Below are 18,345 nucleotides of genomic sequence, written 5' to 3'. Positions count from 1 at the left end.
CTCCAACGCCCATAACCACTTTTAAAAAAAGTATTTACTTACTATGTATGCATGTATGTATGTATGTATGTATGTATGTATTATGTATATATGTATGTATGTAATGTTTTGCCTACTTGTTTGTCTGCAGGTCAGAAGAGGGCACCAGATCTCATTATACATGGTGTGAGCCACCATGTGATTGCTGGAAATTAAACTCAGGACCTCTGAGCTATATTTCTCCAGCCCTCCATAACCACTTCTTTTTGGAAATGTCAAAGTCTGTGAAGGATTCTGATGTTGATACTACATTTTATATAATCTCATCATAGTGAAAATAGAATCTACAATACTCCAATAGATATTACAAACTCTCACAGATTTGGCAACTAGTTATGGTGCTACATCTTAGCCTTAAGAGGCAACTAAATGAGACCATCTCTAAAGTGCCTGTCAACAACAGGGCTTTCACCAAACCCAGAAATATAAACAAATCTTAAGTGACGTGAACATGCCTTTCAAAGGGAACTAAGACAGGTTTCTCTCTGTGTAGCTCTGGTTTTCCTGGAACTTGCTTTGTAGATAAGGCTGGCCTCAAACTCACAAAGATCTGCCTGCCACTGCCCACCAAGTGCTGGGACTGAAGATGTGTGCCAGCTTGACCTAACACTTTTTAAAAAAGAATTTCAGTTCAAAGGAAAAAGAAATTGGACTGGAGAAACAGCTCAGTGTTAAAAGCCTTTGCTGTTCTTCCAAATTTGGCTCCTTGCCCCCACATTGGGGAGCTCACAATTGCCTATAACTCCAGTTCCAAGGCATCTAATACCCTCTTCTGGCCTCTGCAAGCACCTACACCAGATGGTATTCATTCATACAGACACATAAATAAATCTAAAAATCAACCTTATCATAGGTTAAAAAAGGGGAAGCTAAGATTACATGTTTGCATGCTAACATCAAATCTTAACAAGAAATAAATGACATAATACCAAAAGAGATGTCAGAATAGCCAGCACAAAAGTGAAGATCACCCAAGCAACAAGATGGAATTTTTATATAGCCAACAGGAAGGTTATGTAACAATGAATTGCCTAGAAGCCATGCGTTTTTAAATGAAAACCCTCGTGCCAAGAACAGACTACTTCCCTACTGGTCAGAGGCTTCTCCTGAGACTTTCAAAACAAAACATTCAATTACCGCTGTTCTTGTTTGCCCACCAGAACTATATTATATTTAGTAGGCACCTACTGCCTACTGTGTAGATACCAACCACATTCTAGTTTTAAGACATGAAGAAATCAAGCTAGAACTGATGAGAAGCTTCCTACCTGTTTGTTAGTCCTCACAGTGTCCAAAGGTGCTATGTTGCTATTCAGGGTACTAGCAGAGAACTGTCATCAACAGTCTTGCTGAGGCAAGAACAGACTACTGGTGCAATAGTGGCAAGTTTGTTATGGGAGCAACCAAGTACTTTCTGATTGGATTTGATGTCTGCTCCATAGGAGGGAATTCATGTCTGGTACTGTTAACCTAGCCAAAAGTCTGTGGCTGGGAAAACCACAGGTCATAGTCAGGAAGCCACTGCTGTTGCTTTGCTAATTAGCGTGGTCAAGATATGCCTGTCCAATTGCCTTCTAAATAACTGTGTTAGAAAAGACCATAAATTAGTGATGCTATTAGATTTATACCCCAAGAAGGTTCTTTTTACAGTGGTCAAAGTGACTTATAACTAGCCAAAGTACTGAGGATAAGTAACTGTCAAATGTCCAAGCCATAACTGGGACATCTAGATCACTCCTCAAGCTCAAGGAACAAAGTAGGGCAGAAAGCCTGTGAGAGCCAGAGCAAAGGAGCGGCTATGGTGGGGTGGAACGCGGCTGACATCAGGGCATGTGTGTCTGCTGCAGTCGTTAACTTACTGCAGTTAGGCTAGGATTACATCCCCACAAGACTGCATCCATCAACAGTACCATGTCATAGAGAGGGACACATGGAGCACTAGCCCTCTGTGAAGGGTTATACAAAGTTAAATTATCAACATGGATGGAGACATTCTTCAGTGCTACAGCTACTATTAAGGTGTCTAAGCTCCCATACCTGCATGAAACACAGTGGGACGGACAGATGGACGGACGGACACACAGACACACACACGGATAGCTAGCTGGGAACAGGAAGGGAGAAAAGCCTGTAGTGGCATCTTGCCTTGTTAGTGGTAGCGGCCACACCCTTTAGGTATGGTTTCAGGCAGAAGAGAGGCTGGCTTGTGCTCTCTTGGGTTGTAGAGTGTAGGGGGTAGCAGGGTAATAAAATAGAAATTATTATATACATGTATGAAAATGTCATAATATTATGAATAAGATAAATAAACAAAAACATTTTTTAAAAGTGACAAAAGGGGGCTGGAGAGATGGCTCAGCAGTTAAGAGCACTGACTGTTCTTCCAGAGGTCCTGAGTTCAATTCCCAGCAACTACATGGTGGCTCACAACCACCTTGAATGAGATCTGGTGCCCTCTGTTGGCATGCAGGCAGAAGACTGTATAATAAATAAATAAATAAATAAATAAATAAAATTAAAAAAAAAAGTGACAAAAGGGCCAGGTGGTTGTGGTGCACACCTTTAAGCACTTGGGAGGCAGAGGCAAGGGATCTCTGTGAGTTCAGGCCAGCCTGGTCTACAAACTTACACAGAGAATCCCTCTCTCAAAAAACCAAAAAGTCAAAAAAGGAACGGTTCAGGGCAGAATTTAAACTGGCATTATGACGTCAACTTCAGGAAGAACATGGCCAAGTCCTCTTAAGTAGCACACAGAGGCAAGGTCAGGAAAGCTAATGTACTATTTCCACTACTCTACTAAGCAGCAAGATAAATTTATATGACATGGGTCAAGTCAATTGGACCAATTTAGTAATAACTGGCTTCTCTCTGTGACAACTTTAGTACTTGATACCGAGTTCTCTCTCTGCCCCACCCCTATTTATTATCATAAAGACCATAATCCAGCCCTCTGTTTTTTATGTTTCTACTCAATAACTGTTCCTCAATCATTTTTAATCATTTATTTAATTTTGTTTTATGTGCATTGGTATGAAGGTGTTAGGTCCCCTGGAACCATAGTTATAGACAGTTGTAAGCTGTCATGTGGGTGCTGAGAATCTTAACCGCTGAGCCATCTCTCCAGACCCTGTTCATCGATCTTATAACACTTCATATTCCCAGGACACACCATATCTACTATCAGGAATGCCTCTTCAGTCACACATCCAGACATTTCCTCTCCTACAGTCTCATCCTTGTCAAAGATTTTCTGACATTCAAGCCCTTCCCGAAGAAAATGCCTATCTGCTATCCAGCTGTTTCTCTGCATCCCTTGTTGGAATTGTCCCAGCGGCATGACCACTACTGTCCAAAACCCCACAAAAGCTCAAGTGCTTCACAAGCACACCGGTTTCATAACTGACACATGTATTTCAGTTATCTCTGGATTACCTATAATCGATACAATGTATATGCTCTGCAATTAGGTGCATTTTATCATTCACAGACTGCTGTACACCTTCCTTATAGATGAAATAGATTTCAGATTGGTTTTGGTACATAGTGGGATTCAATCAGTGGATACAGAATCCTTTGGATTTAGAGGGCAAATTGGACATTAGGGTGACACTAAGGAGAAACCCATTCATTCTAATAGTCTTCAATGCAATAGGCCCTGAGTATTTGCTGGGTATGAGTTCAAGGCCAACCTGGTCTACATAGTGAGTTGCAGGCCAGTCAGAGCTACACAGTGAGATCTTGTCTGTTTCATAGCTTGGTATGTGGTATTTCTTTAATCCTAGATTTGGAGAGCAGAGGCAGGTAGTTCTCTCCTGAGTTCAAGATCCTCTCTCCAAACGAAAATAAAATAAAACCCAAACCCCTTCCCTTTTGATGGTTTTTGTTTTAGTTTTGTGTGTGTGTGTGTGTGTGTGTGTGTGTGTGTGTGTGTGTGTGTGTGTGTGTGTGTGTCTGTCTGTCTGTCTGTCTGTCTGTCTGTCTGTCTGTCTGTCTGTCTGTCTGTCTGTCTGTCTATCTATCTATCTCCATATCCCAGTCTGGTGCTGAACTCTCTAGGCAGCTGAGGATGACCTTGGAATTCTGATCCTCCTGCCTCCACCTCCTGATATATTTGATCCCACATCAGGTTTCTGTTAATTTCTCAACCTCAGCATCTCCTTGTCCACAACAGGATCTTTCTGACAGCAAATGGAATAACTGCTTCCATCCATTGCTCTCTTCTCCACAGAAGAACCATCACTAAAAACCAAAGTCTAACCTTTAAATGGTCTTTCCATTACATTTAAGATGAAATTTAAACAATGAGTCTAGCATAAAAAGCCCGCTGTGACCACCCCTGCCTAAGCATACCCCCAATCACACCTCATTTTTTAGCCAGCCTGGGGCAGTAGTACTTTTGAATTCTTCTTGCCTGGTTGTCTTTTAAGTTTGAATGTACTTGGTTAGAGAGGCTTAGAATTATTAAATATCTAATCCAAATTTACTGTCCTATGACATCAATTCTTTACATAAACTGAGCAGTCACTGTGAATCTGCCAGGGGAGCAGCTTGCTGGCTTCAGTGTGACCAGCACTGAGCAGCACCTGCAACACAGTAGGAGCACCACACATACGTCAATATATACTTGAGCATTCACTGGTACCTTAGCTCAAAAACTGACTCATTTGTACAAATATTGTGGGGGCCCACGTAAAACTTTGTTAAAGTGACTAACCCCAAATCTCTCATGACTGACACTCCTCCCCATCTCGAAAATGTACTGCTGACTTCAGTTACGCACATTAGTTCTGGGGGAGTAACTGTAGACTGTTTCCATCTAGGCACATATGAAATACAATTAACCATCCTAAATTCTACAGTTAGCCATAATATCAAACTTCAGTCCTAAAACAGTGAGGTAACTTCTGAGTACAGTGAATAAAACATTGAAATGCACTGCCCTTAATCACTGGCACAAGCATAAAAATATGGTCATCAGAGTAGCTTCCAACTAAAAATATATCCAATTAGGAAATTTAAGAAGGATTTTAACAAGTCTGACAAACTAAACTCTCCTCCTTAGATGATAGCCTGTGCTATGGCTCAGCACACACAGTACACTACATAGTCAAGGGGGTACCTCAAACTCAAACTCCTCATCCCTCTGCTTCTGCTGCTGCCAAGTACTGGGACTACAGGTGTGTGACATCATTCCTGGTTTACTTTGCCTTTTTAAAAAAAAAAAAAAAAAAAAAAAAAAAAAAAAAAAAAAAAAAAAATATAAAAGAAATATAAAAACGACTGACCAAATATACACTTTTCAAAAAACAAACAAACAAACAAAACAAAACGTGAACACTGTGGCTCAACCAATTACTACTACATTTTTTTCCTCTTCTTGGCTACACATAAGACATTTTGGTGTTGTCTGGGGACTTATTACATAGTTCTGGCTGGCCTGAAACTAGCTATGTACAATAAGCTGAAACTGGACTGACAGATCCACCTGTCTATCTCCAGAGTGATGTATTATCACCACACCCAGTACTCATAAAGCATTTCATACACAACAGTTTTGTTGAAATGCACAGTACTGCCCTTCTACAGTATGTACTCAGCTATGCAGCCCTGTATATCTTTCTTCTTGCACTGGTGGAAGCTTCCTCGTGGTAATAAATGGAGTCTGGATAAGTACAGAAAGAGTTCGTGGAGTAACTTCTCAGCTTAAAACAGCATCTGCATCCACTGAGGATTATTTGGGATTTTGAATATTTCTAAAGTTCCCATTTGTGCCCTCACACCTCCAAAGCTTTGTAAAGACAACAGAACATGCCTTTTTAATAAAAAACTCTTCTTTATACATCATCTAAGGAACATTTGGTACTTTATACCCATCTATTCTTACCAACCTTCCTAATGTCAAGAAGGGTGACCATATACTTTGAGTTTTTAATGAATCAGTTAACAATAAGCACAAAGAATTAACTTAATTCTAACAGGATTCTATGTAGCCCAGGCTGGCCTTGAATCCTGACCATCCTGCCTCCAACCCTATCTCCCACCCCCCACCCCCTCCCGTGTGTGTGTGTGTGTGTGTGTGTGTGTGTGTGTGTGTGTCTGTGTGTGTGTCTGTGTGTGTGTGTGTGTGTGTGTGTGTGTGTGTGTGTGTGTGTGTGTGTGTGTGTGTGTGTGTGTGTGTGTGTATGTATGTATGTATGTATGTATGTATGTATGTATGTATGTGAATGTATTGAGGACTTGCTATGTTGCAACAACTTCCTTCCTTCCTTCCTTTACTGATTTATTTGGTTTTTCATGACAGGGTTTCTCTGTGTAACAGTCCTGGCTGTCCTGGACAGCTCACTTTGTAGACCATGCTGGTCTTGAACTCACAGAGATCCACCTGCCTCTGCCTCCCGAGTGCTGGGATTAAAGGTGTGTGTCAACACTGCCCAGCTTTCTATTTTTTAGAAAGTTGGGTCAAACTTGTAGGTTCAAGCAATCCTCCTATCTCAGGGTACTGAATAACTGCAACTACAAACGAGTGCCACATAAGATCCTGATCAGTATCTTATTTTCTAGAAAGGAAACCATAGATCACATGAGTATCAGTTTTATGGAAAAATGAAAACGAAGTCCAGAACTCCTCCCTGGTAACCAGTGATAAATGGTTAATCATGCATACCAAACTATACATAACTGTACATGGTCACTAATAGCTAGCAGTAGTGCTAACAGGCTTGCCAAGAAACATCTGCAATGAAAAAAGAAGTATTAAACCAGAACTGTTTTGCAAAATGGTACAGGGCTTTAATCCCAGCACTAGAAGCAGAGACAGGCAGGCAGACCCCTGGAGCTAGTTCACTGGCCAGACAACCTAGCCTAGGTCCCAGTGACAGAGACTATCTCAAAAACCAAGTAGATAGTTCCTAAAGAACACCACCTGAGACTGACATCTGACATCTGGCCTTGATACACCAACGTATATACACAGCCACACATTAACTTAACACATACTAATTATATACTCATATTTTAAAATCTAAGCTAAGGTTGATAGCATACACCTGAGATCAGGAGATTGAGGCAAAAGGACAAATTGAAGGACTATCCGAGTCTACACAGAGACAGGCAGGCAGACACACAGTGTAAGCATAAAGGATGTTTATTATTTATCTGTTTCACTGCTGGGGACTGAACTCTGGGCTTCAAACATGCCAGGCAAGCACTCTGCCTCTACACTACAACTCCCAACTCCACACCTTCATATTTAAGAGCTTAAAATAAACTCAAGAACACAAGAAACACCAGATACTATGGGAGAAAAGATTTTAAAAGAACACTGAGTTACCTCATCTTTCCCTTCTGCTTTTCTATGTCTATACAACTCAAAAAGTAAGCCCTGCCTTTTTAAAATGAGCTACTCCTTTTGAAAAATGCTTAAAGTACATCTTAACAGTATTACATTGTTGACAACCTGAAAATGGGTCACCTCACAAACTGATTAAAACTCTTATGCAATCCTCCTTTGAAGGAAAGAACAGTTTGTACAAATATTTCAACTAGATCAACTTCCTCAAGGGGAGACGATATTCATTTGCAGAGTATCGAATTCTGAAAAGTGTAGAGAAAGGCAAAGTAAGGCTTATGAATGTTAATTTGGTCATTTGTCTTAACCAACTGCATACCATGTCATTAGGTAGAAGATAAGCAATATTTTAAGTTTAGTTATTTTAGGGCAGGGGATGCATGCAGCCAAGTGGTGAAGTACCTATCCAGACAAAATCTGAACCCAGCAATGGAACAGAAAAGGTCTTTTAGGATAAAGTTTAGAAAGTTGCAGTGAAATATACCCTTTGCCTAAGACAACAGGTTAAAGCTTGAGGAATAGCTACATTTATATGGCACAGGCTACATTCCCTAATTTACTCTTGGCTTCCACAAGCCCTATAGTTTCCTGTAAGCAACAATATGAGGTAACAAAAACCATACTTGGAATGCCAATTTTCTGTCTTTAAATAAGATATTTATGACATTCTAAAGTCTATTTTTGAAATGTTGCAATAGAAAGAAATAACACTGAAGTTAAGAGACATGAATAAACCAGGATCAGGATGCCAGAGCAGAAGAGCCCTATGAAGAGAGTGACACCTACTTTTGCCACTGTGGAGTGGACCTGTGGAAAGGCTTCGATCCCCAGCCGCATAGATCTAATGTACAGCACACCTGAGAGCTGTGTCAGACTCCAGACCTCACAGTTATCCTGCCACCATCCCCATCTCTACAACTTGTAGACTCTTGCAGCACTGAGGTCATTTCTCATCTTTTTATCCATAAATATCTCCTGGGTGGCTGCAGGGTTAAAAACCCACCTAAGGACCCGAAGGTAAAGAGCAGCCTACTGTCCAAATGAACACTAAGAATTCCCCAGCTTGAGAACAAGGGGGTGGGGGGATGTAGAGATGGCTCAGTGGTTAAGACCACTGACTTCTCTTCCAGAGGACCTGGGTTCAATTCCCAGCACCCACATGGCAACTCACAACTACACATAATTCCAGTTCAGGGGAGCTGACACCCATGGCAAAACACCAATGCACATAAAAGTAAATAAATTTTTTGAATGTGGTAACATAGAACTTTGTCAGAGGTAAATATAAATGTTGGATTTGTTTATAAATAAATTCTATATTAAAAAAAAGAACTGCAGGTGCTCTTTAGTATTTTTAAGACATAAAATTCTACAGGAAGTAAAGTGGTTTGAGACCAGTGCAAGGCTGCAACTTCTGACAGAACTTAGTTTTGCAATCATCCTTAATACACTACATCATATCTTAACACACTGTTTGCCCTATACAGAAATTTGGAAGCCTGGGATCAAAGCAAAACTTCAGAAAAAGTTTATGCTGGAATAGGGGTTAGTCTAAACTGCAGGAAAATAGGCATTAGTTCTGAAGAGAGCTCCCAACTATAGTCCCATGAGACCCCATGCCCTCTTTTGGTGTGCAGACATACATGCAGACAAAAGATCATATACGTAAGTAAATAAATCCTCAGTTCAGTAAAAATTTCAGGACTTAATCATCTCTCACAAAATATAAGATTTTTAATTTCCTCTTCGAGTTCAGAAATGTCTTACAGGAACCAAGTCATCACATACCTATAGACGGAGATTTGAAAGGGTATTTGTCGGGAAGATCCACTCTAACTTTCCACACTCCGCCTTCATATGGTGCTGGAACAGAAATAGAACATATTATCCATTGGGATTGTATCTTCAAATTAGAAAATAAACCTAAGTTTAAATGAACATCAAATCCCTCTCTCTCCTGAAAAAGGCCTCCAACTAATTCCTCAAAGAGTCAGGAACTAGCTGAACATAGTGACTTAGCTGCAATGCTAGCTAGCATTCAACAAGGTAAGGCAATAGGATTGCTGTGAGTTCTAGGCTAGCCTGGGTTATAAAATGACATTCTGTCTCAAGGGGGAAAAAAGTCTAGGACCAAGTACAATCAACAAGGAAGGTACTCTATGTTCAGATTAATTAATTTTTCTTTTTCTTTTCTTTTTTCTTTTTTTTTTTTTTTTTGGTTTTTCGAGACAGGGTTTCCCTGTGGCTTTGGAGGCTGTCCTGGTACTAGCTCTTGTAGACCAGGCTGGTCTCGAACTCACAGAGATCCATCTGCCTCTGCCTCCCAAGTGTTGGGATTAAAGGCTTGCGCCACCAATGCCCGGCTTAATTCACTTTTCTTTAGGCTTCGTCTAATAGAACAAGCTTGTTCTATCAGAATTAGCCTGTTTTTAATTAGACTCCATCTTCACTTATTTGGGAGGCTGAGGCATGAGGACTCAAAGTTCAAGAGCTACCTGGACTAGAGTAACTTCAAGATAGCTTGAACAACTTAGTGAGACTCTGCCTCAAAGTAAAAAGTAATATGGAGGCTAAAGAAATGACTCAGGAATTAAGAGCACTTGTTGCTCTTGCAGAGGACCCAAATTAAATTTCCAGACCCACCGTGTGGCTCACAACAAACTGTAACTCCTATTTCAGGGGATCTGATGCCCTCTTCTGACCTCTAAGGGCACCAGACACATATATGGTGCACACACATACACATAGGCTAAAATACTCACCCACATAAAAAAAATAAGCTTTTCAAAGTAAAGAAAGGACTAGGGAATATAATTCAGTGGTAGAGCACTTCCCAAGCATGCACAAAGTCTGGGGTCAATCACTAGTACAAGAAAACAAAATCACACCACACATTCTCCTTTAAAATATCCAGAGTTAAGCAAATCACTTACTTGATTCTATTCAACACCACTCAATTATCTTTAAGAGACAGTCATGTTCCTTTTTTTCCTACTTCAACCAATTCCCCCCACTCCCCAGCAAAACACACCAGAATATACATTTTCCAGGGAACACCTACGTAGCCATCCATTACAGAACCCAGAATCTGGGAGAGAATATGTGCATGAATGACAAACATTTCTTCACTCAATGGTTCTAGTGTTAAAACTTATTTTTCAAAGCCATGCACCTGCTGATAGTCCTACTGTCTAGCAAAGATTATAAAAAGAACACATACCCACACCTGTACTTACTTCCTTGTGGTCCATAAAACTTGACAACAAATTCATTGAGTCCTCCTAGAATTGTAACCTCATGTTTGCTTTCAATGCTGAAGTAAAAAGTAAAGGAAATTACACAGGCTTCATAGCACATGGAAGAGCCATAGGTGACACCCGAGACTTGCCAGCTTGCAAGTGTTACCAAACTTGAGGCACTTTTGGTAAAATATCAAACGTATAGAACAACTCTAGTAGTTTAAGAGACAATTTATACCCCTTATGAAAAGAATATGCATGAACTTTGGATTCAAGAGAGGCTACTAATATAAATTTACTCTCTGACCATGTGTCTCTCTGCAAACTTGGAAAATATCACTTCATGGGATTTGTGTCAAATTTAAACAGGGAAAATGGGAGCAAATTTATGGCATTTGTTTTCACTCATTCTTTTGCTCCCAACAAACGCTAAACCCTTTAGATGGATGTATCTTTAGGTTTAGACTACATAATGAGACAGCACAGGAAAGGACAAAGTAACTTGGGTCAGAATACACCCCAATGACAGTGCACATGAGCAGCATGCATGAGAACCCGGGTTCAATTTCCAGCACCCTCCCTCAAAGGTAATTTTAAAAAATAGCATGTTATTAGAAAAGTACAGGGGAAGATACCCTAACAAAGAAAAGGTCCAAAGATGGCTCAGTAAGACTAAGCACACACAGTTCTTGAAGATGACCCAAGTCAATTCCCAGCACCATGGCAGGTGGCTCGAAAAGACCTCCAACTCCAACTCCAGGGGATTTGACTGGATGACTATTGGCCTCTTCAGACACTTCAGTCACATACGCATACATCTATACATACACACCTATACCCTGCTTCCATCTCAACACACAATTAAAAGAAAATGCAAAGGAAAAGATTAAAATCTCCCCTGCCCCCGACACTACAAATTGATAAAAAAGAAACAGAAAAAAGTGTTCAGTGATGCATGGACCTGTACTTTGGAGAACAGATTCTATCACCAGTTCAAAACCTAAATTTTCTTTTATTCAAGTTTTACATTAATGACATTTTTTAGTTTGCTTTCTTTTGTTTGAGACAGGGTTTGTGTATGTAACCCTGGCTCTCCCAGGACTCGTAATATAGACCAGGCTGGCCTCTGCCTCCTGAGTGCTGGATTAAAGGCGTGCACCATTACAGCCCAGTAGTTTGTTTTTTTAAGCCAGTCCCCGCTGGTGAGTGGGATCTGATTTCATTTTCTTTTATAAACTGATGGGCTGGAGAGATGGAGAAACTACTGCTCTTCAGAGGACACAGGCTGGATTCTCAGTACTCACACGGTGTTTACAATCATCTACAACTCCAGTTCCAAGGGATAGGACTTCCTCTTCTGGCCTCCTTGGGCACCACACATACACATGTAGGCAAAACATCCTTACATTAAAAAAGTTAGTCCCACATACGTGCCAACATACTTATAGAGATCTTCACCAAGCTCATAGCTGTTAATATGTGTGAACATTCAAGTACCAGAAACAATCCAAATGTTCATTACCAGTAAAAGGACCAATTGTGGCAGTCACACAGAGGATCACATCATATTTGAAAAGAGGGAGAGCAAGAGCTGGGGGGTGACAAAACATGCAATAGGGTTCAACCCCCGGCACTGCAGCCTCCTCACCTCAAAAGAAACATTCAATATTTAAATTATGACTTATACTTGTGGTCACTTGTGGTCATCAGTTCTAAAAAACTAAAGACCTGTACTGTATCAAAAGGATGCAAGAAAACAACACTCAATCTGCTTGCATCTACTTGACAAAGATTCTCTTTCCTAAATCATGTTAAAACAAGATAAGATCAATGTCCTGTCTTTAGTGCAACCCACATGCCAGATACAACAGGTCTCTAATTACATGCTGAATCATACATAGGAATCCTTAGCACAGTCAATCTAAAGCCCAACGAAGTGGAAAATGTAAAAGTACAAGTTGGTAATACTACCAATCTATGCTGTGGAAGACAAGGGAAGGCAACTCTAGAGGGCCAGTTAAAACGACAAAGCCACCACCCACTCAAACGCACTGGTTAGACAAGTCAGTGTGGAAACTCAGTACAACATTCCTTTACCATTTGGGGGTGTTGCATGTTTTTACTACATTAAAAAAAAAAATCTCGGGTGCTGATGGTGTACTCCTTTAATCCCAGCACTAGGGAGGCAGAGGCAGGAGGATCTCTGTGAGTTCGAGACCAGCCTGGTCTACACGAGCTAGTTCCAGGACAGCCTCCAAAGCCACAGAGACACCCTGTCTCGAGAAGAAAAAAAAAGAAAGAAAGAAAGAAAGAAAGAAAGAAAGAAAGAAAGAAAGAAATCTACAAATTCTCCAGATACTGATTAAAAAGAACCTATCAAATCTATAAATTATATTTTATTTATTTCTAAGTTATTCACAAAATACCAGTTCTTATCTACTTAGCGTTTCACCTTAAGGATTCTGTTCTCACAACACCGATTAGCATTGAGGAACTCAAGTCCACTTCACTCTTAAAATAACAGCCACCCACCACCTTATTTCCCTGAATGGCATTATGGTTATACAATCTGTCAAGAGATAACTGACATTCTTGGTGAAATGTGTCTATCAGGATTTTAAATGATTTTTATATAGTTCAGAAATTTTCCAAAAACGGAGACAGGGCCTTACTGAGCCTATGCCACAGGAATAACATTGACAGGTCAAGGAACTAGGTCTCAAAGACATCAGTGTGTCCTTAGCTCACAGATAATGCCTTTATCAAGGAAGTGGCCTCCAGAACTGTGTCCTGAGAAGAACCAGGGTGAAGAATGTAATTCTGTAGACACATTGAGACCAGTCTGTTTCCAACTCTCCTTGAAAAGTGACTACCCAGGAAAAGTTGCAAACACTGAGCAGCTGTCAATTCCCTGTCTATCGAGATAACCCAGGGATTCATACTACTACTCCATTTTGTTTGATTTCAAACTTTCTCTCACAGGAATAGTAACACAGTTATGAACAAAACTTTAGCTTCAATAAGCAAAATAGTTGAGCTCTTAGCCTTAGGAGTGTAGGTTTTTAAGACCCTGGCTTTCCTGGTACTCTCATTGTAGACCAGGTTGGCCTTGAACTCACAATGATCCTCCTGCCTCTGCCTACCAACTACAGGGATTTGTGTGCTGCTACTACTACCCAGCAATTCCTACACTTTCCCCCCAAAAGCAGTTTAGGAATTGAGGCTGGTGTGGTGTCACAAGCCTGTGATCAAATATTTGAAAGGTATAGGCTGGATCAAGAGTTCAAGACCAGTCTTGTAACATAGCAAGTTTGAGGCTCACCTTAGCAACAAGAGAATCTTTCTCTCAGAAAACGGGAAGGAGGGTGGGGGGCTGGATGGATGGCCAGTGGTCAAAAGCACTGGCTGCTATTCCTGAGGACCTGGGCTCAACTCCCAGCACCCATATGACAGCTCAAACTGTCTGTTACTCCAGTTCCAGGGGATCTGGAACCTTCACACAAACATACATGCAGGCAAAACACCAATTCACATAAAATAAATAAAATGGTTTTAAAAAATTGGAGGGGGAAAGGGGACAAAACTCCCCCAAATTTTATGAAATGACCTCATGGTTTCCTGAGGCACAATACTTGGTCTGGGAAAGGGAAACGATCAAGTGATCCAGATTTTAAGAAAACAAACTTCACATCAAGAAGATGGCTCTGCCAAGACAGTAAGTCAACAGCTAACACTGCAGTCAACTTTAAGTGGTTTGGGGCTGGGAACTTGTTCTGTCTACAGGAGGCCTTAGGTCTGTTTGACCCTAGCAATGGAAAGGGAAGTGGGAAGAGGGGAAGAAGGCTAAGAAAAAGTTGAAGAAAATGAAAAAAGGCTTCATAAGGATGTCTATAACTAATCTAATCTAACCACAGTGAAATATATGGCTTTATGAACCCACAACAACCAAACTCTGGACAGAATAACAACCTAGAACTAAGTTGCACAAAAGCAGGGTGCTGGCTAGAAGGAGGAGCTTGCATTAGGCACTGGGCATGACTGAGGTAGAACTGTCTTAAGTTTGAGTGTAACCAGGGCTATACAACAAGTTCCATGACAGCCTGGGATCCTGTCTCCAAAAGAAAAAAGTGTGTGTGAAGGTTTGTATTCCTCCTAGTAAGAGTGGAACCCTTATTCAAATAAAAGTAAAAACAGAACAAAGGTATTAAGAAAATAGTACTTGAGAGGCAGAGGCAGGTCAGGCCGATCTTTAAGTACCAGACTAGCTTGGTCTGCAGAATGAGTTCCAAGACAGCAAGAGATACACAAAGAAACCCTGTCACAGACAGACAGACAGACAGACAGACAGACACACACACACACACACACACACACACACAGAGAGAGAGAGAGAGAGAGAGAGAGAGAGAGAGAGAGAGAGAGAGAATAAGCAGGGGGTCTAGGGAGATGGCTTACTGCTCTTCCAGGGGACTGATCACCATTCTCCAGCTCTAGGGGATTTGATGCCCTTTCCTAGCCTCCATGGGCACTGCAGACAGACAGTGCAGACACAACACAGGCAAAACATCCACATATGTAAAATAAAAGGGTCCAGGTTTGGTTCCCAGAACCCATTATCAGGTGGCTTACAACTGTGAAAAAAGTCAAAAGTGAAGCCTGTAACTTTACTCACATAGACCCACCACGTATGAAAATAACAAAAAACAGCTGAACAGTGGTGGCACCGACATTTAATCCCAGCACTCCGGAGGCAGAGGCATTCGGAACTCTGAATTCAAGGCCAGCCTGGCCTACAAAGCTACACAGAGAACCCTGTCTCAAAAAACCAGAACAAACAAACAAAAAAACAACTTCTGAATAAACTGGGGGGGAGGGGATCTAGTAATAAAATCCCCAAATGTAGGGCTGGAGAGATGGCTCAGCCACTAAAGGCTCGGCTCATAACCAAAAATAAAATCCACAAATGTAAAGAACTGGGGCAAATCATTATTTGTTTCTCTGAACTGAAAGGAAACACTCAGGGCAATCAACAAATAAACAGATACATGTCATTATCTTTTAAGGTCAAGCAATTTTATACTCTATATTTTCCCAAAACTAGTTTTAAGCTTTGTATAGGAAATAATAGCAACCACTTAAGCTGGTTTATGGGGAATACAATGTGAATCTATTATATCCACAAAGGATCATAGAGACTTCATTTCTATCAGAACTTATTTACTGAAATTCTAAACATCTTCCACATAAGCACCATACGCCAAACAAAAATCACTCTTAAACAGTGTCTGCCTACAAGAAAGCCTAAAAATGTAGTATGAGAACATAAGACCACATACTGGTTAAGTGGGAAATACACTCCAGGCATAGGGACTCATGTCTGTAACCCTCACACTCTAGGAGGTAAGGCAGGAGGGCTGATAAGAGTTTTTGAGGCTTAGGCTACAGTGTGAGTTCCAGAAGGCAGGCTTGGACCCTGTTTCAAAGATCAAACACTAAAACCCAAATAAAAAGGAAATAGTAAAAGCAAAAGCACGCTGGGTGTTGGTGGCCCACGCCTTTAATCCCAGCACTCGGGAGGCAGAGGCAGGCTGATCTCTGTGAGTTCGAGGCCAGCCTGGTCTCCAGAGCGAGTGCCAGGATAGGCTCCAAAGCTACACAGAGAAACCCTGTCTCAAAAACCAAAAAAAAAAAAAAAAACAAAAAAAAAAAAAAAAAAAAAACAAAAAAAAAAAAAAAAAAAGCAAAACACAGCTAGAATTTGGAGTCAGAGACCTATATGAAGAGAACTATATGAAGAAAACGGATTCCTGCAAGTCGTTCTTTGATCTCCACACACAAATACCATGACAGGTACACACACACACACACACACACACACACACACACACACACACAGACACCACATACATGTAACAGTATAGGAACGCCGAGCTTAAGTTAACACAATGACTTAAAAACCATGCTATTTGGACACACAGAGGGAGGAACAAGCGTTTAAAGTAAAGATTTAAGACAGAAACAGTAGGGTCTTCCTTACTGTAACCCCAGCCAGCCTTTGGGAGGTAGAGGCAGAAGGCTCTGTAGTGTAAGGTCATCCTCAGCTACAAAATGAGTTGGCGATCTTGTCTCATAAAAACAAAACACTGAAGTCATAAAATAAAATACAGCAAAGATTGGAGATAGGTCCACAGAATACTAAAAATTTATTTTGATGAAGGAATGCTAGAAAGTAAGATAGTGGGGCCTCGAGGTACCTGATCCAACAAGCAGGGATGCAGTGTTTCCAAGCAGAGTTTGTGTCGGTGTGCTTTACAGAGATGAGCCAGCTGTGGTGTGCAGGACAGGGAAAAAACAGGACTGAAAAAGGGGACATTCTAGACTTCAACCAAGACAACAGTTATAGGAATGATAGAAGATTTCATAGATTCTGCAGTTTACTGGACAGGGCACAAAGCTCTATTGTTGCTAAAATGTCATTTTATTTAAACAGGTTCTTACGATGCAGCCCTGGCTGGTCTGGTGCTTGCCATGAAGTCTAGGTTGGCCTTCAGAGCTGCCTGCTTCTGTCTTCCAAGTGCTAAAATAAAAGGTATGCACTACCACACCCAACATATTTTACTGTTTTTGTTTTTGTTTTGTTTTGTTTTTTTGAGAAAGGTTTCATGTAGTCCAGGCTGGACTCAAACTCACTACGCAACCAAGGAAGACCTTAAACCTTCCAAGTACCTCAGCTACGGGTGTAAATTACCACATCCAGACTTTTTAAAGGTTAAAAAACAAACAAAAAAATCAACCCAAATGTCAACACCTACTTCCTAATTTCTAATCAATCTAATTTCCTGTCTTTTCTTTCCAGGCATGGTCTTCTATGAATAGCCCAGTCTACCATGGAACTCACTAGTGGAAAGCCTTGAACTTTCCATCTTCCTCATTCGGCTTTAAGTACTGCGATTATAGGTGTGTATTACCCCATACCCAATCCCCTAACCTCCCAACTTCTTTGTGTTTGATTGCTTTATATTTTTAAATGAGACTCTCCCTCGGTAGCCCAGATTGGCCTCAAACTCATGGTCCTCCCACATCCACGTTTCCAGTGCTATGACTACAGGAATGCCACCGTGAGTTAATCTTGGACATTACTTCCTTTTAAACCACCACCTTTCTGAGCATAAACAACATTATCCTTAAGAGAGAAGACAGCCCAATTTTTATGCCAACTCAATTACTGAAGACAGAATTAAAATAAGTGTTTAAAAATTATTCCTCAGATACTATAATTAAGGCACATGGGAATCATTTTTAGAAAGCAATGACATTTCTACAAAGAAATATCTTGTTGGCATTTTTCATGGTAACATATATACTAACTACATCTACAAAGTAATGGATAAGAATAAAGGCAGTATGGTGGATTGACTTAAAGTGCTGGGTTAAAGAATGAATAAACACCAAGTATTGCTACCCATTCAACTGATGAATGTCATCAAAGTATGAACAATAATGGACTGTAGAAATTGAGAAAGATCTTAGATGCTGTCATCCCTCTAAAGAGTACACAACACACCATGGAGTGTTGTCACGGAGCTACTTAAAAAAGTCCAAGGTCCTCAACCCACACTGGTGGCTGGCTCTCCCTTCCATCCTTCTTTCCCTAGACCAGCTTATTATAAGTGTGGGTGTCCAAAGATCAATAATTCCCCACTTCACTTGTGTGACTTC

General features: G+C 40.7%; 1 protein-coding gene across 2 annotated transcripts in view; it reads right to left on the bottom strand.

Annotated features, from left to right (window-relative positions):
* Positions 1-18,345, bottom strand: part of Ube2h (ubiquitin conjugating enzyme E2 H) — a 98,550-nt gene that overhangs the window by 43,473 nt on the left and 36,732 nt on the right. For both annotated transcript variants that reach the window (XM_027391395.2, XM_027391394.2), the window contains exons 2-3: positions 10,624-10,700; positions 9,176-9,250 (exon numbers count right to left, since the gene is read on the bottom strand). In XM_027391395.2, coding sequence (XP_027247196.1) covers positions 9,176-9,250; positions 10,624-10,700 — 152 coding nt within the window. The remainder of the gene's footprint in view (positions 1-9,175; positions 9,251-10,623; positions 10,701-18,345) is intronic.

The sequence above is a fragment of the Cricetulus griseus genome (genome assembly GCF_003668045.3).
Source record: "Cricetulus griseus strain 17A/GY chromosome 1 unlocalized genomic scaffold, alternate assembly CriGri-PICRH-1.0 chr1_0, whole genome shotgun sequence".
NCBI classification, from domain to species: Eukaryota; Metazoa; Chordata; class Mammalia; order Rodentia; family Cricetidae; genus Cricetulus; species Cricetulus griseus.
The sequence above is the reverse complement of the archived record's forward strand: the minus strand, read 5'-3'. Positions and strand labels throughout refer to the sequence as shown.